The 21859-nt window shown below is 38.3% G+C and overlaps 1 protein-coding gene across 4 annotated transcripts in view; it reads left to right on the top strand.

Moving 5' to 3' along the window:
• Positions 1 to 21859, top strand: part of TBC1D19 (TBC1 domain family member 19) — a 161836-nt gene that overhangs the window by 25831 nt on the left and 114146 nt on the right. For 3 of the 4 annotated variants that reach the window (XM_036852005.1, XM_036852006.1, XM_036852004.1), the window contains exons 2-3: positions 6906 to 6978; positions 8378 to 8423. The exons of the other annotated variant lie outside the window; for it this stretch is intronic. In XM_036852005.1, coding sequence (XP_036707900.1) covers positions 6906 to 6978; positions 8378 to 8423 — 119 coding nt within the window. The remainder of the gene's footprint in view (positions 1 to 6905; positions 6979 to 8377; positions 8424 to 21859) is intronic. 4 annotated transcript variants of the gene reach the window in all.

Raw genomic sequence — 21859 nt, 5'->3', positions numbered from 1 at the left:
GAGGAAGGTGATCTCCACGTCTTACTCCTCTGCCATCTTGAAGGTCCTCCCAGATCCTCCGTAATTTTTAAGAGTGAGGGTCCTGAGACTTAAAAGTGAGAATCAGTGGTTTAGTGGAATGAGTGAAGTAGAGTGGTAGGTTAGGAAGTTACTACAGTAGAGGACAAGCTGGACTGGACTTTGCTCAGACAAGAATGGCCAGGGTGGTAAGGAGAATCTCTCATATGAAGAGATCTTGGAGAACCTAGAAATAAATGTATGTGACCTTGAGAAGCTTTCAGGGAAGACACAGTAGTTAAATTCGAATATTTGAAGATCTCTCACAGGAAAGTGATTCAGCATATTTTCTGTGACCTTGGGGTGGGTGGGGGGGCACACATGGTGGTGGCAGATGTTAAGGGGAATCAATTTTAGTTCATAATAAAGGATTTTCTAGCAGAATAGTTCAAAGATGGAATTGACCAAAGGTGGGGAAAGCTAGCTTAGAGTTTCTAAGAGAGAGTTTCTAAGCTAGAAAATCCCTTGGAGAGGAGAGTCAGTCATTAAATGGTTAGTCGACCTAGAAGAACTCTATAGTCCCTTCTAACCCTGAAATTCTGTGATTCTTCGGGCACAGATAAATGAAGCCCAGGATTGGCACAGTGGCATCATGAGAAGTGGAGAGGATGGGGCATCTTCAGAGAGAATCAGAGGGTTTTTGGAACCCTTTTTGTAAACCTTCCTCTGCCTTGGTTTGCACTTTATGAGTATTTAGCCTCAGTTTATCTCCTGGCTTTTTTGACCCCACCACAACTTCATCCACTTTGCTTCTCCAGTTTCCTTCAGTCACCAAGTTTAGAAATTTAAGATTGCCAGTGAGCAATGCTTTGGACTAAGCCTGTTCTGGTGGAAGTAGAAAGAAACTGGGTACGTATGTGTGCGCGTGTGTGAATGTGTGTGTGCTGGTGGGGTTGGGGTTGGAGTGGAGATGGCCAGGTGTTTTTAGAATGCAGAATGGTGGAGGATGTCAGAAATATCAACATAAATGAATTGGTAAATTGTATGCAGGGCCATGGCTAGGAATGTACTATACACTCTCTTGCTAATTATATTTTGAACATATTTTTTACCAGCTCTTTTAGTGAGCTAGAGGCATTTTGTATAAAAGAAGGCTTAACTTTTGTTATAGATATTTTAAAAACCTCTACCTCCAGTTAATCCTTCCCTGCCAACCTTCTACATTTAGTCCACTGCCATCTGGGCACATCTTATAACACAATTTTAACTTCTATTGGACTTCCCAGCCTAAAAATAACTTTGACAAATTATCTGATTGAGTCTCCTGATAACCTAGCTCAGGTATTATATTCCTCATTAAATAAAAAAGAAAATTGAGACAGAGAGGTTAACTTACTGGACCAAGGTAACAAATAAGGCCGAGAGATGTTTGCAGGTCCTCTGATGCCAAATCTCACTCTCATTTAGTCCCAAGTGGTTTTAGAACTATGCTCTGTTATAGCCAAGGATTCTGAAAACATTCTATTCACTTAAAAAGACTTAATTTAGGGCTTCCCTGGTGGCGCAGTGGTTGAGAGTCCGCCTGCCAATGCAGGGGACACGGGTTCGAGCCCTGGTCCGGGAAGATCCCACGTGCTGCGGAGCAACTAAGCCCGTGTGCTACAACTGCTGAGCCTGCGCTTCTGGAGCCTGTGCTCCGCAACAAGAGAGGCCGCGACGGTGAGAGGCCCTCACACCGCGATGAAGAGTGGCCCCCGCTTGCCACAACTAGAGAAAGCCCTCGCGCAGAAACGAAGACCCAACACAGCCATAAATAAATAAATAAACAAATACTTTAAAAAAAAAAAAAAAAAGAAGGGAAAAAAACATTAAAAAAATACTTAATTTAATCATTATATTAAGAAACAATGCTCTTTCAAATGCGTTGTTATATCAAGTACTCCATAATCCACTATTGTGATTTCACATTAACTTGTTTCTGCATCGATCCTAGAGGAAGAAAAACCAAAACCCTGTTTCTTTCATCTCTTCATATGTTTGGACGCTTAGAAATGTGTCATTGGTGAGGAAGGATGTAAATCTGCACTGGTCTTTCCAAATATTTGGGCTTGTACATGTCCACTCATGGTACATTGTACAAGTGAGGTAGTACTGCAGGGGGTATACAGTGACAGGCATGGGCCAGGCTGAGTGAAAGTGCATCTGCTCAACGCGAGCCCCCATCCTGGTGCACTGCTGAGATATGGGACAACATCTGATGTGAGAACACGTCACGTGGTAGTAATACTATGGGATGCATAGTTTCAGCAGTTCTAAGTATCAGAAGCCCTTTTCTGATTTTTGTATTTGTGATAAATACTTTTAGTGATTTGTCTTCAAAATAAAAAATTCCAACTGCAGCAGTTTTGATCTCCTGCAGCAGTTTGTTTGGGAGTGTGCTGAGGTTGCCAGGAGGGCTGTTAACAATGTAAACACCTATCTCTGTGAATCAGGATCTATTTTTTAATTGAACAAATAAAACAAAATACAAACATAAATTAGGTATTGAGACCATAGCAGAATAAAGCTGTACCTTTTTAATGTTAATCATACCTTAGTCAATGAGAAAAGACTCATTGTTTTCATTGTCTAGTAATATCACTTTCAATGTGTTTTATGTAATTGGGTTCCAATAGGGTTCAGATTTCATTTGAAAAAAAGGATTATGCTGCTAAAACATGTTTGAGAATTGCTGTGCCTTATCACGTTGTCCTCCTGTCACTGTCCTGCTTCTGAGTCTCAAATTTCTCAAGATTCTTATAATTCGCTTAGATGATTAATGAATTTTGAGTTGCCTTTGATATCAAAAAGTATATCTAGGAGGACTTCCCTGGTGACGCAGTGGTTAAGAATCCGCCTGCCAATGCAGGGGACACGGGTTTGAGCCCTGGTCTGGGAAGATCACACGTGCCACGGAGCAGCTAAGCCCGTGTGCCACAACTATTGAGCCTGCGCTCTAGAGCCCGTGGGCCACAACTACTGAGCCCGCATGCTGCAACTACTGAAGCCCGTGTGCCTAGAGCCCGTGCTCTGCAACAAGAGAAGCCACTGCAATGAGAAGCCCACGCACCGTAACGAAGAGTAGCCCCTGCTCGCCACAACTAGAGAAAGCCCATGCGCAGCAACGAAGACCCAACACAGCCAATAAATAAATAAATAAATAAATAAATTTATATTTAAAAAAAAATATATCTAGGAGATCTAGCAACTTGAAGTATTGAAAATGCTTAGGAGGAATAATCATTTTTTTCTCTTGAAATTCTTTAAATTTTGCTACTTCTGAGTCATTTCCAAATACAGACTTAGTAAAAAGAAAACCTATTTCCTTTTGCCTTGATACTCTTGAATAATAAGAAGGCTTTTGCACCTTTTAAAATCCTAGGAATTACAGACTGGAAACGAGTCTCTTCAGTTAAACATAAGTTTTATAAAGTTCCTTGTTTATTTGAGGGGAAATTAGTTGAAAAGGATAGAACATGGTTTGGTCAATATAATTTTGTCAAGCAACAGTTAATGCCAAGTAACACTTGGGATGCAGAAATGAAGACATGGTCTTGCCTTTGAATTTAAGAGTTAAAAAGAGAAATAGGTGAGCTGAAAATTACAGTGTAATTGGGTAAGTGCTCTCACAGAGGAAGAGCATGCACTGTCTTTGCAGGTAGCAGGTGGGGTAGTTGGGAAAGGAGGTGATATTTGAGGGATGTATGGAAGTGGAAGCTAGTAGGTATTTGCCAAGGTGTTGAGGGAGCTCTTCCATCTGAGGAAACAATATGAACAAAAGCCTGGAACCCTTAAAGTATTTGACATTTGGGGTATCAGTGATTATAGCTCACTGTGGCTAGAGTGTAGGGTGTCAGGAAGGAGGTGTGAGAAAAGAGAGGATGTTGTTGGCTTGGTGGAGCAGCAGCTGATGAATTTGGAGAGACAAGTTGGTCTACATTGTGAAGGTCCCAGTGTGTCCTGTTGAAAAGTTTAGACTTCTTATATATGCTGTGGAGATCCACAGCCGAGAAGGACTTAAGTTTTAGGAAGAAAATGCTGGAATATGGACTGGAAAAGGGAGAAATTGGTTCATTTATTCAATAAACATTTATTGAGCATCTGCTATGTGAAAATAACTATTCTAGGCACTTAGGATACAAAGGAGAACAACAAAAAAAGATATCTGCCCTGGTCGAGCTTACCACTTCTAGTGTAGGGAGATAGTATACCAATAAACATAGTAAATAAATCATACAGTATATTAAGAGGCATAAATGCTAAGAAAGAAGAAAAAGTAGAGTAAGGGGGTGTGAAAATGCCAGGTGGGGGGTAGTTGCAATTTAAATAAGGTGGCAGCACTACTATATATAAAATAGATAACTAATAAGGACGTACTGTATAGCACAGGGAACTCTACTCAAGACTCTGTAATGGCCCATGTGGGAAAAGAATCTAAAAAAGAGTGGAGATATGTATATGTATAACTGATTCCCTTTGTTGTACACCTGAAACTAACACAACATTGTAAATCAACTATACTCCAATTAAAAGAAAAAAAGAAGAAAGTACCAGATGGGGAGCTGGCCATGTTTCTTCCTCCTTGACCTATAAACAAAAAAATCAGGTTGCCTTAATAAAGTAGGACTTTAGAATGGAGAGAAGGAATAGATTGCGGGGATGTATTTTTCTTTTTTCTTTTTTTTGCCCTGTTTGTTGTAAAGTAAAACACAAACAGAAGCTACACAAAACAAATCTATAATGTAATGAATTATTATAAGATGAACGACCTTAAACAACCACCCTGGTAAAAAAGTGAAACGTTGCCAGCCACATCAGAAACCTCTCCATTTGTCTCACCCCAATCACAAGTCCCTCCCTCCCAGAGGACCTGATTTTTATGGTAATCACTTTCCTGCATTTCTTGATAGTTTCATTAACCAAATGTATATCCCTGGAGGCTCTGAGTTTTGCCAACTAAAAAAAAGATTCTTTGATATACCTTTTAAGTCTTTTAAAATCTACATGTTTTCTCTCCTTCCTCTCTTTTCCCCCCTTACAATTGATCAGCTGAAGAACTGGGCCGTTTGGCCTTTAGGATTTCTCACAACCTGGATTTTTCTGATTACACACTCATGGTGCAGCTTGTATGACTTGTAAGTTGACAGTTGGACCCAGAGGCTTTGATCAGGCTCAGGTGCCATCTCAACGACCACGACTATTGGCACTGGAGTCTTCTTTCATTGAGAAGCACATAATTGCTGGTTGTCTTTTTGCAAAGTTAATAGCTGTTTCTGCTCAATGCCTAGAATTGATTAGGGATTGCAAAACGGTGATATTCTAATTATATATCTGTTTTAGTTATTAGCTGGAATATTTTTATAAAGAGACATTTCTCCTTACCTATTATTTGGTTACCAAGTGGTACAGTTCCTGTAGGAAAGGCAGGCTAGATAAATGCCTTTTCATTTATTTATCAGTTTTCAAGGTAATAAGTTGGTTCCCTGTCATCCTCAATTTTTATTACTCTATCCAGTTTTTCTCCTCAGAAAGGGAGAAAGGGAGCCCTGACCGGTCAGTTTCAAGAATTCATAGGTGCTAGGCTGTGCCAGTGTCTTCAAACCTCATCTGCTATATTGGATTAGACAAAACCCCTCCCATTGTCAGCTCCTGTTCTAAAATTAGCTCATCATATGTTCCAGTGAATACTTGCTGGCTATTTTGGGGTTCTCCTCTTTTCATATCTATCAGATACCCCTCTGCTTTTTCCTGTGTAGATGCTAATACCATACAGGTCATGTGGCTGTTGGTTTGTCCACAACTGCTTATATTTTAGGTTTGTGAGGAATATCTTATCACCAAGTTTGGTTGTAAATGTTTTCCATGGAATTTTGGTTTTGCTGTCTAGTTGCTTGGTGTGTTTCTATGTGGAGATCAGGAAGATTACAAAAAAAAACCTCACTGCCACCAATGCCATCTTCCCAGAAAGGGGTTGAATCGTAGAAGAATTAGAGTAGAATTGAGAATAACTAAAGTTTCTGAGTTGGAAGATTTGGTGAATGGTAATTTCATGGATGAGGATTAAAAATAGAAGAGGAGAAAGGTAGTAAGTGGAAAATAAGATCAGTTTTTGATTTCTTAGATTTAAAATGCTTATGAGATACCCTAATAGAAATGCCTTCTTAAAAAATATGCTTCTAGAATTTGATAGAGGGAGCTAGGTGATGAAAGATGAACACTTTGAAGGTAACTGAAGCCATTATAAGTTGGAGAAATTAGTATTTTTGGTAAAAATTACAGTGTGAAAAACCAGTAGAATAGAAATCATGCAATTGAAGATGAAAGAGACACTAATAAGCATTTGTGAGTGAGTAGTTTCATGTATTTTCCATCAATATGTACAAAAAATGCAGGTTTACAGAGCAGCGATCCAAAGATGACACTGTTCAAAGCTCCAGTTATATGGACGCAACAGAGCTTTTGGTTATTAGGTGAATGTAGGTGCTATATATGCTAAGTATAATATTAAGAGAATGAATTTATAAAATCTGAGTATTTTTCCTATTAGAAAAATAGATGTTAAATGTTCATAAAAGTAAAATGCTTAGGTGAAGATGTTAACTATTCATAAGCTGCAAGATTCAATATTTTAAGTAGACTCTAGTATATTATCACAGGTCCTCTATTTCAAGAGTGGGTGAAAAAGTCTTCTCTCTTATGAGCTATTCCAGATACTCAGATGCTCTGACCTCAAAGGGGATTTTTTAAATCGTGTGCACATTTGGACATTCCTCTTTAAAACTTTCATTAGCATTAAATATCATCCCAAATGACTTACTTTTGACCTCTGTCTTTTCCTTTCTTCTTTTTCTTCTTCTTTCTAAAATTAGGCCAGTCTTCAGAGACCTGAGATTAAACTTGAATCACTAAAAGAAGATATTAAGGAATTCTTTAAAATATCAGGTTTGTAAGTTGCTTTTTTTCCCTTCTCTGATTCTTTAAGGCAAAATAAGGAAATGCTTTATTTTGAGGGAATGCTGTATCCACAGCCAATTACTCATCCAAAATTGTGAAACAGTGGCTGGATAGGTTTCTATTTGGGGAGAATTAGAACTTTCAGATATTTCTGCAGAAATGCTGCAAAAATTCAGGAACACTGTGGGAATGACTGCTTTACATTAATCAGTTTTAAATACTGTTTACCTTCCTGGTCAAAATACATCCCGAATGTATTAAGAATCTCCCTAGTTAAGTAACTTGTCTTTTACCTTTCATTTGTGGCTTTTTTCCTTCTCTGCTTCTTTTCTCTCCTATGTTTCTTTTGTCTCCTCTTTTCTACCCTTTCAAAGAAAACAGAAGAAAATCCCAACTTTTTTAGAGCAAGCTGTTGAGCAGCCCTTGCACATGGGAACTGAGATATTAAGTGGTTTACTTGCCCATATAAGTTCAAGTAGTTAGCAGCCAAGCGAACTGATCTGACTGATGGTGCCTCATAATAATCTACTTCTCTTGTTTAGGAGTTTAATGACTAGTTAATTGTCACGAATTACTTGTAATCTTTGTCAATGCCTGGCTGTTTCTTGCCCTTCCCTTGGCACATTTCTCACAGCTCTGGTAGTGCGATAGCCAAAGATTTTGGCATTCATTGAGTACCTTAACAGTGGAAGAAGGAAATATTCTTCTCATCTTAAGAAAATGGTGCCATAGTTTTATAATAATAAATCATGTTGATGACTTTGCTACTTAGTGTTAGCCAAGGGATATTGGTAAATATATAAGAAATAATTCCTGGTGGGTGACCAGAAACTGGAAAATAATTATATCACAAAAGTTCTCCCACAGGACTGAGAGTTCTGCCCCCACATCAGGCTCCCCAGCCCAGGGGTATGGCATCAGGAGGAGGAGTCCACAGAGCATTTGGATTTGAAGGGCAGCAGGGATTTTGTGCAGGAGCTCCACAGGACTGGGAGAAACAGAGACTCTACTCTTAGGGGGTGCACACAAGGTGTCACATACATGGGGACCCAGGGCAAAGCAGTGACTCCATAAGAGCCTGGGCCAGACCTATTGTAGAATAACTACAAGTAGAGTATAACCTTTAAAAATTGTGAATCACTATATTGTACACTTGTAACTTACATAATATTGTACATCAACTCTACTTCAATAAAAAATAAAAGGGCCACAAAAAAAAAAAAAGAAATAATTCCTTAGTATAACACTTTACACAGCAACTGGAAGTTGATAAAGTTCTTGCACAAATGAATGTGATGTTAAAGTTTTTGTGAGATAAATTTAATTATAATGTATGTTTATTTTTAAAACTAATATGTTTGTATATTTTATTCCTTTTTTTAAATAGGTTGGGAGAAGAAACTTCAGAATGCTGTGTATAGTGAACTGAGTGTGTGAGTTTTTCCTCCTTATTTTGAGATACTCTTATGTTTAGCTGTATTTGCTTTGTAAGTAACGAATATAGTATTGCTATGTGTACTCATTGTTATTATTTCTCATTAGTATTTATATGGCATTTCAAGTAAGTTAATACTATTAAAAATTACAGTCTTGCCTGAGAATTAATAGGTGGGGTTTTTTTATTGCCAAAATTTTTATACTAATTCATTTATCCAGTGTAATTAGGAAATATGATATTTCTTTATTTTTTTTTTTTTTTTTTTTTTTTTTTTTGATTCCCTACTCAGAACTTCGTCTCCTGCCCCATCACCAGCTAGTTTATTTATTTATTTTATTTTTTTTTATTTTTGGCTGTGTTGGGTCTTCGGTTCGTGCGAGGGCTTTCTCTAGTTACGGCAAGTGGGGGCCACTCTTCATCGCGGTGCGGGGACCACTCTTCATCGCGGTGCGCGGGCCTTTCACTATCGCGGCCCCTCCTGTTGTGGGGCACAGGCTCCAGACGCGCAGGCTCAGTAGTTGTGGCTCACGGGCCCAGCTGCTCCGCGGCACGTGGGATCTTCCCAGACCAGGGCTCGAACCCGTGTCCCCTGCATTAGCAGGCAGACTCTCAACCACTGCGCCACCAGGGAAGCCCCATGATATTTCTTATAAGTTAATATTTCAGATAATTTAAGCTTACCAATATTCTTTTTATTGTTGCCATTTTGGATATTATCCTTCTGTCTTTGTAAACTGATCATTTTAAACTCAATTAACTTTTTTTAAAAAATTGGTGTCATTATTAAGAACATTAATGTTGTTATTTATCTGGATTTGTTCTCAGAGTCTGCTGAAGTGTACAGAACTATCTGTCATTACAAAAAATATAGATCCCAAATGTTAGCTTTTGTAGTTTATTTACTGTTCCATTATTCATCAGTTATTTATTTCTAGCACTATGCCAGGCACTGGGAATATAGCATAGAACAATGAACACAATTTCTGCCTTCATGGAGTTTATAATCTAACAGAGTTCTTAACTCTTTTTTTCTTTTTTTTTCCTGCTATCAATGTGTCTCTAGCATTCTCTAGTTTCTCACACTCCCATTTCCAATTTGCTCCTTCTAATCTGCTGTTAACTGGAAAATGAGATAACCCAGTTTACCAGAATTGTCTCTAAAACAAAGAGCTCAGATGAATGCTTGTGGATTTGTGCTTAGACACACGTTTTTAAAATTAGTATTTGCTTCTTTGGTTATTGCTATTTTCTGAGTTGGTTTTTGACCTCTTAAATAACATCACATATAAAATGCCATCTATTAACTAAAGTTGATTGTGATCATGCCTTTGGTTCTAGTCACCAAAGGAAAAGACATTTATCATGACAAGTAAGGTTTTAAATTTCCCCAAATGTAATAGAAATACTACGGGTTGATAAAACTAATATGGACATGGTGATTTATCTCTCTGCCTGTTAAAGCTTGTAACTTCAGTGTCTTTGTCTCTGATATGGGCAGAATAAAAGCATCTGCTGTGTATAATTCCAAATATTAGATTCTCATCTGAGGAGATATTACTGATGATTGCTATTTTTGTGGCATAATGCATTCCTGAAAATTGTTCTATAAGACAGAGTGCCTTTTTACTTGCTGGCAGGGACAGTATTTCATTCATGTCATATCTTTGATATCCTACATAATAGATGTTAAATAAATATTTTATTTTGAATATTTTGAATAACTTGTTGAGATATTTGAAGGAGCCCAATAATAGTACCTTTTTCCTCACTTGGGTTCTGAACAAATTGAGAAAATAAAATAAAACATAAAGGCAAATGGGGGATCAAAATCATACTTTTATTTGTGGTAAAGACTGGGTAGGAGGACATAGCTTAGTGCAAGAACAAAGTAAGCTGTTTAACTGAACTCCAGGCTTAAATAGACTTAACCTTCTAGTTAAATAGCATTGGTGAGTGTGTTCCGCTTGTTCTTCCAAAATTTAAAAGTTGGAGAAGGCACTAAACCTCTTCTGTGGTGTAATGAGCAAAGCCCTGGAGAGAGGCCAAGAACGTTACAGTGAGGGAGCTCTTTTCATGTGGAAGGGCACGTCTGGAGTGGGGAAGAAGTGTTTCCTAACATAAGTCAGAAGAATAAAGTGGACTTAGCCTGTTCTGTTGCATTTTTCATTGGCAAAAACCACGATGGATAAGTAAAGAAAGCAAAAGTGAAGTAGAAATATTTATTGTTAAGTAATTGGAACTGAAAAAAAAATCCATACTCATTACTAATAGAAGTGTGGACAAGTGAGCTCTACAGATCACACATGGAATTTGCTCGTGTCATTTTACTTATTTTAGCAAACATTCCAAATATTTTAGTCAGATTTTTATTTAATAAATATAGCAGAAAAATTTCTGTATTGTGTTATTACATGAAACTTGTAACTGTAGCCCAGGTTAGTTCTTCCCACTTCAAAACTGCCTACTTTGTTTAACTATTACTGTGTTAATAACTACTTAATATTATGTTGATGATAATTTACATTGATTGAATGCTTATTTTATGTCCAACACTGTGGTAAGCACTTTATAGGTGTTGCCTTGTATTAGGTAGTCTTTATAACCACCCTATGAAATAGAATTTATAATTATCATCATTTTACAGAGGAGAAAAATGAGTCTTAGACCACTTAAATAACTTGCTGAAGATCGTATAGCTAGTAAATGGTAGTGCTAGGGTTTCACCTCTAGCTGTCTGATTCTAAAGCCATACATTTTATTACATCTCACATATACAGTAAATCCCCTACATATGAACCTTCAAGTTGAGAACTTTCAAAGATGCGAACGTGCCTTTGCGTGTTCAATCAAGTAAGTTAGTTCACGTGTCTGGCATACATTGTCACATGTGTGCATCCTCTACAAGTGGTTGTGCTTTTGTGTACTTTACTGTACAGTACTGTATAGAGTACAGTAGTACAGTATCTTTATTTCAAGCTAGATCTGCAAAAGGACAACTTCATTGAACTCCTTGCTGTGCAACAAGAGGAGCTTTCTAATGAAGACCTGATGGAATTGGAGGCCCAGGGAAAGGACGAAGAGAGACAAGAGGAAGAAGAAATAACTGAAAAACCGAAGAGATTGACGACATAGAAAATGGCAATAGGATTTTCTTTATTTGAGGAGGCACTGTTAGTTTTTGAGGCACAGGACCCAAACATAGAATGGTACACGAAGGTTACAGCAGCCGTTCAGAATGCAATCCAGTGCTACCGTGTCATCTTTGATGAGAAAAAAAGAGCTACTACCCAGACATCACTGGATCCTTTTTTCAAGAGGGTAGATAGAATTGAATCCAGCAAGGAACCAGAACCTGTGCCATCAATGTCAGGCATGAGTGAAATTGCACCTTGCCCTCCGTCTCCTATTGCTGATGATCCTTCAGCTCTACCATCTCCCACCTTCTCTCCCTCCTCCAGTCAGTAACTCTTCTTGCCTGTTCACTCGATGCCAGACCCTGTATGCCAGCTGTTGTACTGTACTACTGTACTTTTCAAGGTGCTGTACTGTTAAGATTAAAAATGTTTTCTTTATTTTTTATGTTTGTTTTTTATGTATTATTTGTATGAAAAGTATTATAAACCTATTACAATTCGGAACAATATAGCTGATTGTATTAGTTGGGTAGCTAGGCTAACTTTGTTGTTCTTACGGACAAATTGGACTTACGTACGCACTCTCGGAATGGAACTCGTTCGTATGTAGGGGACTTACTGTATTTACATCTTGTTTCTTACCTAGATTAAAAGTGTTCTGAAACAAGAATTATGTCTTACATTTCTTTGAGTATCTCCTATAGCATCAAATAAATGACGCTGAGTCAGCAAGTAGTTACTGAGCCACCCACCAATGCTGGCACAAAATAAATATTTGTTGAATTGAGGAAACTTAGTGTAACTGTTAATCCTAAACTTACTGTAAAGATTTAAGAAAGTCATTACATTGAAAAGGTACCGATTTCTTTCTGTGTCCTATTCTTTACTGTATTTTGTGTAGAGTATTTTATAAAGAATTAGAAGACCTATTGTTTTCCCTTAAGGAATATAAATTAAAGAAATATATAAACCTTTTTAAACCTTCCATATATGTATATATTATAGAAAAACATGTACTGTAGTCTACTGCTATAGTAGATATATGCACGTGTCTACCATACCTTGGAGAGGTATAAATGCTGAACTACAGTGGGCCCAAAATGGAAAGATTTTAGATAATGAGTACCTTACACTAGACCACAAGATTGGGTAAGTCTTTATAGACATTCACAGTGTTCTCTGGAAGAGTCCTCAGGTGGTAGACCTGGGCACCTCCAAAGTGTCCTAATCATGACTCTACTTTGCCCTCTTAGTTGTTTGTTTGTTTGTTTTTTATTTTTATTGGAGTATAATTGCTTCACAATACTGTGTTAGTTTCTGTTGTACACCAAAGTGAATCAGCCATATGCATACACATGCCCCCATATCCCCTCCCTCTTGAGCCTCCCTCCCGTCCTCCCTATCCCACCCATCTAGGTCGTTGCAAAGCACCGAGCTGATCTCCCTGTGCTATGCTGTTGCTTCCCACTAGCTAACTATTTTACATTCGGTAGTGTATATATGTCGATGCTACTCTCATTTCGCCACAGCTTCCCCCTCCCACCCTGTGTCCTCAAGTCCATTCTCTCTGTCTACCTCTTTATTCCTGCCCTGCAACTAGTTTCATCACTACCATTTTTTTTTTTTTTTAGATTCCATATATGTATGTGTTAGCACACGGTATTTGTTTTTCTCTTTCTGACTTACTTCACTCTGTATGACAGACTCTAGGTCCATCCACCTCACTACAAATAACTCAATTTCATTTCTTTTTATGGCTGAGTAATATTCCATTGTATACATGTGCCACATCCTCTCCATCCATTCATCTGTCGATGGACACAAAGGCTGCTTCCATGTCCTGGCTATTGCAAATAGAGCTGCAATGAACACTGTGGTACATGACTCTTTCCGAACTATGGTTTTCTCAGGGTATATGCCCAGTAGTGAGATTGCTGGGTCATATGGTAGTTCTGTTTTTAGTTTTTTAAGGAACCTCCATACTGTTTTCCATAGTGGTTGTAACAATTTACATTCCCACCAACAGTGCAAGAGGGTTCCCTTTTCACCACAACCCTTCTAGCATTTATTGTTCCTAGATTTTTTGATGATGGCCATTCTGACCGTTATGAAGTGATACCTCATTGTGCTTTTGATTTACACTTCTCTAATAATTAATGATGTTGAGCATCTTTTCATGTGCCTCTTGGCCATCTGTATGTCTTCCTTGGTGAGTCTAGTTAAGTCTTCCGCCCATTTTTTAATTGTATTGTTTGATTTTTGACATTGAGCTCCATGAGCTGTTTGTATATTTCGGAGATTAATCCTTGGTCTGTTGTTTCATTTGCAACTATTTTCTCCCATTCTGAGGGTTGTCTTTTTGTCTTACTTATGGTTTCCTTTGTCATGCAACAGCTTTTAAGTTCAATTAAGTCCCATTTGTTTATTTCTGTGTTTATTTCTGTTACTCTAGGAGGTGGGTCAAAAAGATCTTGTTGTGGTTTATGTCAAAGTGTGTTTTTCCTATGTTTTCCTCTAAGAGTTTTATAGTGTCTGGTCTTACATTTAGGTCTTTAATCCATTATGAGTTTATTTTTGTGTGTGGTGTTAGGTAGTGTTCTAATATCATTCTTTTACATGTAGCTGTCCAGTTTTCCCAGCACCACTTATTGAAGTGGCTGTCTTTTCTCCATTGTATGTTCTTTCCTCTTTCTCGTAAATTAGGTGACCATATGTGCGTGGGTTTATCTCTGGGCATTCTATCCTGTACCATTGACCTATATTTCTGTTTTTGTGCCAGTACCATACTGTCTTGACTACTGTAGCTTTGTGGTATTGTTTAAAGTCATGGAGCCTGATTCCTCCAACTCTGTTTTTCTTTCTCAAGATTGCTTTGGCTCTTCGGGGTCTTTTGTGTTTCCATATGAATTGTAAAATTTTTTGTTCTAATTCTGTGAAGAATGCCATTGGTAGTTTGATAGGGATTGCATTGAATCTGTAGATTGCTTTGGGTAGTATAGTCATTTTCAGAATATTGATTCTTCCAATCCAAGAGCATACTATATTTCTCCATCTGTTTATGTCATCTTTGATTTCTTTCATCAGTGTTTTATAGTTTTCTGAGTACAGGTCTTTGGCCTCCTTAGGTAGGTTTATTCCTAGGTATTTTATTCTTTGTGCTGCAATGGTAAATGGGATTGTTTCCTTAATTTCTCGTTCTGATTTTTCATCGTTGGTGTATAGTAATGTAAGAGATTTCTGTGCATTAATTTAGTATCCTGCAACCTTACTGAATTCATTGATTAGTTCTAGTAGTTTTCTGGTGGCATCCTTAGGATTTTCTCTGTACTGTATCATGTCATCTGCAAAGAGTGACAGTTTTACTTCTTCTTTTCCAATTTGTATTCCTTTTATTTCTTTTTTTTCTCTGATTGCCATGGCAAAACTATGTTGAATAAGAGTGGCGAGAGTGGACATCCTTGTCTTGTTCCTGATCTTAGTGGAAATGGTTTCAGTTTTTCACCATTGAGAACGATGTTGGCTGTGGGTTTGTAATATATGGACTTTATTATGTTGAGGTAGGTTCCCTCTATGCTCATTTTCTGGAGAGTTTTTATCAAATGGGTGTTGAATTTTGTCAAAAGCTTTTTCTTCATCTATTGAGATGATCATATGGTTTTTATTCCTAAATTTGTTAATGTGGTGTATCACATTGATTGATTTGCGTATACTGAAGAATCCTTGCATCCCTGGGATAAATCCCACTTGATCATGGTGTATGATCCTTTTAATGTGTTGTTGGATTCTGTTTGCTAGTATTTTGTTGAGGATTTTTGCGTCCATGTGCATCAGTGATATTGGCCTGTAATTTTCTTGTTTTGTGATATCTTTCTCTGGTTTTGATATCAGAGTGATGGTAGCCTCGTAAAATGAGCTTGGAAGTGTTCCTTCCTCTGCAATGTTTTGGAAGAATTTGAGAAGGATCAGTGTTAGCTCTTCTCTAAATGTTTGATAGAATTCTCCTGTGAAGCCATCTGGTCCTGGACTTTTGTTTGTTGGAAGATTTTTAATTACAGTTTCAATTTCATTGCTTGTGATAGGTCTGTATATATTTTCAAATTCTTCCTGGTTCAGTCTTGGAAAATTGTACCTTTTCAAGAATTTGTCCATTTCCTCGTGGTTGTGCATTTTTTTGGCATAAAGTTGTTTGTAGTACTCTCTTGAAATCCTTTGTGTTTCTGCGGTGTCAGTTGTGATTTCTCCTTTTTCCTTTCTAATTTTATTGATTTGCGTCCTCTCCCTTTTATTCTTGATGAGTCTGGCTAAGGGTTTATCAATTTTTATCTTCTCAAAGAACAAGCTTTTAGTGTTATTGATCTTTGCTATTGCTTTCTTCGTTTCTATTTCATTTATTTCTGCTCTGATCTTTATGATTTCTTTCCTTCTACTGACTTTGGGTTGTCTTTGTTCTTCTTTCTCTAGTTGTTTTAAGTGTAGGGTTAGATTGTTTACTTGAGATTTTTCTTATTTCTTGAGGTGAGATTGAATGGCTATAAACTTCCCTCTTAGAACTGCTTTTGCTGTGTCCCATAGGTTTTGTGTCATCGTGTTTTCATTGTCATTTGTTTCTATGTATTTTTAAATTTCTTCTTTGATTTCTTAGTGATCTCTTGGTTATTTAGTAGTGCACTATTTAGCCTCCATGTATTTGTCTTTCTTACAGTATTTTTTCCTGTAATAGATTTCCAATCTCATAGCATTGTGGTCAGAAAAGATGCTGGATACGATTTCAATTTCCTTAAATTTTCCGAGGCTGGATTTGTAACCCAAGATGTGATCTATCCTGGAGAATGTTCCATGTGCACTTGAGAAGAAAGTGTATTCTGCCACTTTTGGGGGGAATGGTCTATAAATATCAATTAAATCTATGTGGTCTATTGTGTCATTTAAAGCTTGTGTTTCCTTATTTATTTTCTGTTTGGATAATCTGTCCATTGGGGTAACAGGGGTGTTAAAGTCCCCTACTATTATTGTGTTACTGTCGATTTCTCCTTTCATGGTTGTTAGCATTTGCCTTATGTATTGAGGTGCTCCTCAATGTTTATTGGGTGCATAAACATTTATAATTGTTATATCTTCATCTTGGATTGATCCATTGATCATTATGTAGTGTCCCTCCTTATCTCTTGCAACACTATTTTAAAGTCTATTTTATCTGATATGAGTATTGCTACTCCAGCTTTCTTTTGATTTCCATTTGCATGGAATATCTTTTTCCATCCCTTCACTTTCAGTCTGTATGTGTCCCTAGGTCTGAAGTGGGTCTCTTGTAGGCAGCATATATATTATGGGTCTTGTTTTTGTATCCATTCAGTCAGTCTGTGCTTTTTCGTTGTAGCATTTAATCCATTTACATTCAAGGTTATTATCGACATGTATGTTCCTATTACCATTTTCTTAATTGTTTTGGGTTTGTTTTTGTGGGTCTTTTTCTTCTCTTGTGTTTCCCACCTAGAGAAGTTTCTTTAGCATTTGTTGTAAAGTTGGTTTGATGGTGCTGAATTCTCTTAGCTTTTGCTTGTCTGAAAAGGTTTTGACTTCTCCATCCAATCTGAAAGAGATCTTTGCTGGGTAGAGTAATCTTGGTTATAAGTTTTTCTCTTTCATCACTTTAAGTGTATCTTGCCACTCCCTTCTGTCTTGCAGAGTTTCTGCTGAAAAATCAGCTGATAACCTTATGGAGATTCCTTTGTATGTTATATTTTGTTTTTCCCTTGCTGCTTTTAATATTTTTTCTTTGAATTTAATTTTTGTTAGTTTGATTAATATGTGTCTTGGTGTGTTTTTCCTAAGGTTTATCCTGAATGGGACTCTCTGTGCTTCCTGGACTTGGGTGACTATTTCATTTCCCATGTTAGGGGAGTTTTTGACTATAATCTCTTCAAATATTTTCTCAGTCCCTTTCTTTTGCTCTTCTTCTTCTGGGACCCCTACATTCAAACGTCGGTGCGGTTAGTGTTGTCCCAGAGATCTCTGAGATTATCTTCAATTCTTTTCATTCTTTTTCTTTATTCTGCTCCTCAGCAGTTATTTCCACCATTTTGTCTTCCAGCTCATTTATTCGTTCTTCTGCCTCAGTTATTCTGTTATTGATTCCTTCTAGTGTATTTTTCATTTCAGTTATTGTGTTGTTCATCTCTGTTTGTTCTTTAGTTCTTCTAGATCTTTGTTAAACATTTCTTGTATTTTGTCAATCTGTGCCTCCATTCTATTTCTGAGATTGTGATTCATCTTTTTTTAAAATTTTATTAAAAAAATTTTTTTTAACATCTTTATTGGAGTATAATTGCTTTACAATGGTGTGTTAGTTTCTGCTTTATAGCAAAGTGAATCAGCTATACATATACATGTATCCCCATGTCTCCTCCCTTTTGCATCTCCCTCTCACCCTCCCTATCCCACCCCTCTAGGTGGTCACAAAGCACTGAGCTGATCTCCCTGTGCTATGCAGCTGCTTCCCACTAGCTATTTATTTTACATTTGGTAGTATATATAAGTCCATGCCACTCTCTCACTTCGTCCCAGCTTACCCTTCCCCCTCTGTGTGTCCTCAAGTCCATTCTCTATGTCTGCATCTTTATTCCTGTCCTGCCCCTAGGTTCTTCAGAACCATTTTGTTTTGTTTTGTTTTGTTTTTATATTACATATATATGTGTAAGCATATGGTATTTTTTTTTTCTCTTTCCAACCCACTCAACTCTGTATGACGGTCTCTAGGTCCATCCACCTCACTACAAATAACTCAATTTCATTTATTTTATGGCTGAGTAATGTTCCATTTTATACATATGCCACATCCTCTCCATCCATTCATCTGTCAATGGACACCCAGGCCGCTTCCATGTCCTGGATATTGCAAATAGAGCTTCAGTGAACATGGTGGTACATGACTCTTTCCGAACTATAGTTTTCTCAGGGTATATGCCCAGTAGTGGGATTGCTGGGTCGTATGGTAGTTCTATTTTTAGATTTTTAAGGAACCTCCATACTGATCTCCATAGTAGCTGTATCAATTTACATTCCCACCAACAGTGCAAGAGGGTTCCCTTTTCTCCACACCCTTTCCAGCATTTATTGTTTCTAGATTTTTTGATGATGGCCATTCTGACTGGTGTGAGGTGATACCTCATTGTAGTTTTGATTTGCATTTCTCTAATGATTAATGATGTTGAGCATCCTTTCATGTGTTTGTTGGCAAGCTGTATATCTTCTTTGGTGAAATGTCTATTTAGGTTTCTTGCCCATATTTGGATTGGGTTGTTTGTTTTTTTGATATTGAGCTGCATGAGCTGCTTGTAAATTTGGAGATTACTCCTTTGTCAGTTGCTTCATTTGCAAATACTTTCTCCCATTCTGACGGTTGTCTTTTCATCTTGTTTATGGTTTCCTTTGCTGTGCAAAAGCTTTTAAGTTTCATTAGGTCTCATTTGTTTATTTTTGTTTTTAGTTCCATTTCTCTAGGAGGTGGGACAAAAAGGATCTTGCTGTGATTTATGTCATAGAGTGTTCTGCCTATGTTTTCCTCTAAGAGTTTGATAGTGTCTGGCCTTACATTTAGGTCTTTAATCCATTTTGAGTTTATTTTTGTGTATGGTGTTAGGGAGTGTTCTAATTTCATTCTTTTACATGTAGCTGTGCAGTTTTCCCAGCACCACTTATGGAAGAGGCTGTCTCTTCTCCATTGTATATTCTTGCCTCCTTTATCAAAAATAAGGTGACCATATGTGCGTGGGTTTATCTCTGGGCTTTCTACCCTGTTCCATTGATCTATATTTCTGTTTTTGTGCCAGTACCATGCTCTCTTGATTACTATAGCTTTGTAGTATAGTCTGATGTCCAGGAGCCTGCTTTCTCCAGCTCTGTTTTTCTTTCTCAAGATTGCCTTGGCTATTCAGGGTCTTTTGTGTTTCCATACAAATTGTGAAAGTTTTTGTTCTAGTTCTTTGAAAAATGCCAGTGGTAGTTTGATAGGGATTGCATTGAATCTGTAGATTGCTTTTCGTAGTGTAGTCATTTTCACAATGTTGATTCTTCCAATCCAAGAACATGGTATATCTCTCCATCTGTTTGTATCATCTTTAATTCCTTTCTTCAGTGTCTTATAGTTTTCTGCATACAGATCTTTTGTCTCCTTAGATAGATTTATTCCTAGGTATTTTATTCTTTTTGTTGCAATGGTAAATGGGAGTGTTTCCTTAATTTCTCTTTCAGATTTTTCATCATTAGTGTATAGGAATGCAAGAGATTTCTGTGCATTAATTTTGTATCCTGCTACTTTACCAAATTCATTGATTAACTCTAGTAGTTTTCTGGTAGCATCTTTAGGATTCTCTATGTATAGTATCATGTCATCTGCAAACAGTGAAAGCTTTACTTCTTGTTTTCCGATTTGGTTTCTTTTTATTTGTTTTTGTTCTCTGATTGCTGTGGCTAAAACTTCCAAAACTATGTTGAATAATAGTGTTGAGAGTGGACAACCTTGTGTGTGATTCATCTCTACTGTTTTTTCTCTGAATTGTTTTTCAGGTAGATTGCCTATTTCCTCTTCATTTATTTGGTCTTGTAGGTTTTTACCTTGCTCCTTCATCTGTCACATATTTTTTTGCCATCTCTTTTTTTTTTTTTTTTTTTGAGTGGCATTGTGTTTCTGTCTTACTGGTTGTTTGGCCTGAGGCTTCCAACACTGGAGTTTTTAGGCTGTTGGGTAGAGTTGCGTCTTGGTGCTGAGATGAGGACCTCTGTGAGAACTCACTCTGATGAATATTCCCTGGGGTCTGAGATTTTCTGTTAGTCCAGTGGTTCGGACTCGGAGCTCCCACCGCAGGAGCTTGGGCCCAACGCCCGGCTCGTGAACCAAGATCCTGCAAGCCACATGGGGTGGCCAAAAAAAAAAAAAAAAAAGAGAGAGAACTATAACCAAGTTAAAAAAAAATTAGACTAGGAAACTAACAGATACATTAGAAAGAATTAAAAAATAGATGAATCAACAACCAGAAGGTACAACAGTACCACAATAATAAAAAAGAGGAGGAGGGAAAAGAAAAAAAAAGGGGCCGGTGGGGAAGGCCTTGACTCTGGAGGGCGGGACCTAAGCAAGGGCAAGTTTTGGGCAGTGGGCAGGGCCTATGCTTAGGACCCACAGGGCTGGAAAAGGCCCTGTGGGCTGTGGGAGGTGGGGCGTAGGCTCAACAGAACAGAAGGGGCCCAGTTACGCCCCCCACCCCTGGTCTCAGAGGGCGGTGGAACTCACCTGGGAGCCCAGCAGGCTTCCTAGGCCCAAGTGGGTGGGGCAAACACCCTCCTCTCCTCTCCTGTTCCTCCGGTTGCAGAGGGGCCCTCCCGCCTGCCTCTTCTTTTCTCCCCTCAGCCTCCTTCCTATGCCCCCAGGACCAATGTGGCCATGGGAAGTGGAGGCCCTTTGAGGGCAGGGGACTGGCTTTGGAGCTCAGCAGTCTCCCCGTGCCCAAGTCGGTGGGGCAAATGCCCTCAGCTCCTCCTCCACTCCTCCCTGAGGGCCCCTCCCACGTGCCTTTCCTGATCTCCCCAGCCTCAGGGGCGCTGATCCTGTCTGGCCTCCACTTTTCCTCCCCCCTCAGTCCCCCGACGTCCTACCAGTTCACTTGGGGGTTCCTCCCATCTCCTTGGGCATTAGGGTCCTCCACCAGCGGCTGGCAGGGAACCTAATTATGGGGAGATGCTAACTCGGCGTCTTTCCACACTGCCATCTTGACTCCACCCTGCCTTCTTAGTTTTAAATATTACTATGTGCTTGTTATGTGTTATGTACAGAGCTAGGTGCTGGGATAGTGAACAAGCTAGGCAGATAGTCTTTGCTTTTTATGGAGCTTACATCCCAGTGGGGCACAGAGAATTTAAAGAGGCAATTATAGTACAATATAGTAAGCGCTATAATAGGGTAAGTACAAGGAGTACATAGGGAAGGCACCTAACTCAGATTGGGGATGTCATGATGACTTATCACAGGAAATAATACTCAGACTGAGATCAAAAAGCTGAGCTGGATTTAGTCAGGGGAAGGGGTAGAGAAGAAAAGTGCTTTAGGCACGAGGGAACAACAGGTTCAGAGGTGTTTATAGGTGGAAAAGAATGCAGTATATTGGAGGAACAAAAGTCATACAGCAACAAAAGTTGGATGGTAGAGAGGAAAGGGGCATAGGAAAGGATTATGCTAGATCTGTAGGCAAGGATGTGCTTCTTACTCAAGGATTTGTAGACTGGATCCTAAAAGCATTTGGGT

Source organism: Balaenoptera musculus, chromosome 5 (genome assembly GCF_009873245.2).
Source record: "Balaenoptera musculus isolate JJ_BM4_2016_0621 chromosome 5, mBalMus1.pri.v3, whole genome shotgun sequence".
Taxonomy (NCBI): Eukaryota; Metazoa; Chordata; class Mammalia; order Artiodactyla; family Balaenopteridae; genus Balaenoptera; species Balaenoptera musculus.
The sequence above is the reverse complement of the archived record's forward strand: the minus strand, read 5'-3'. Positions and strand labels throughout refer to the sequence as shown.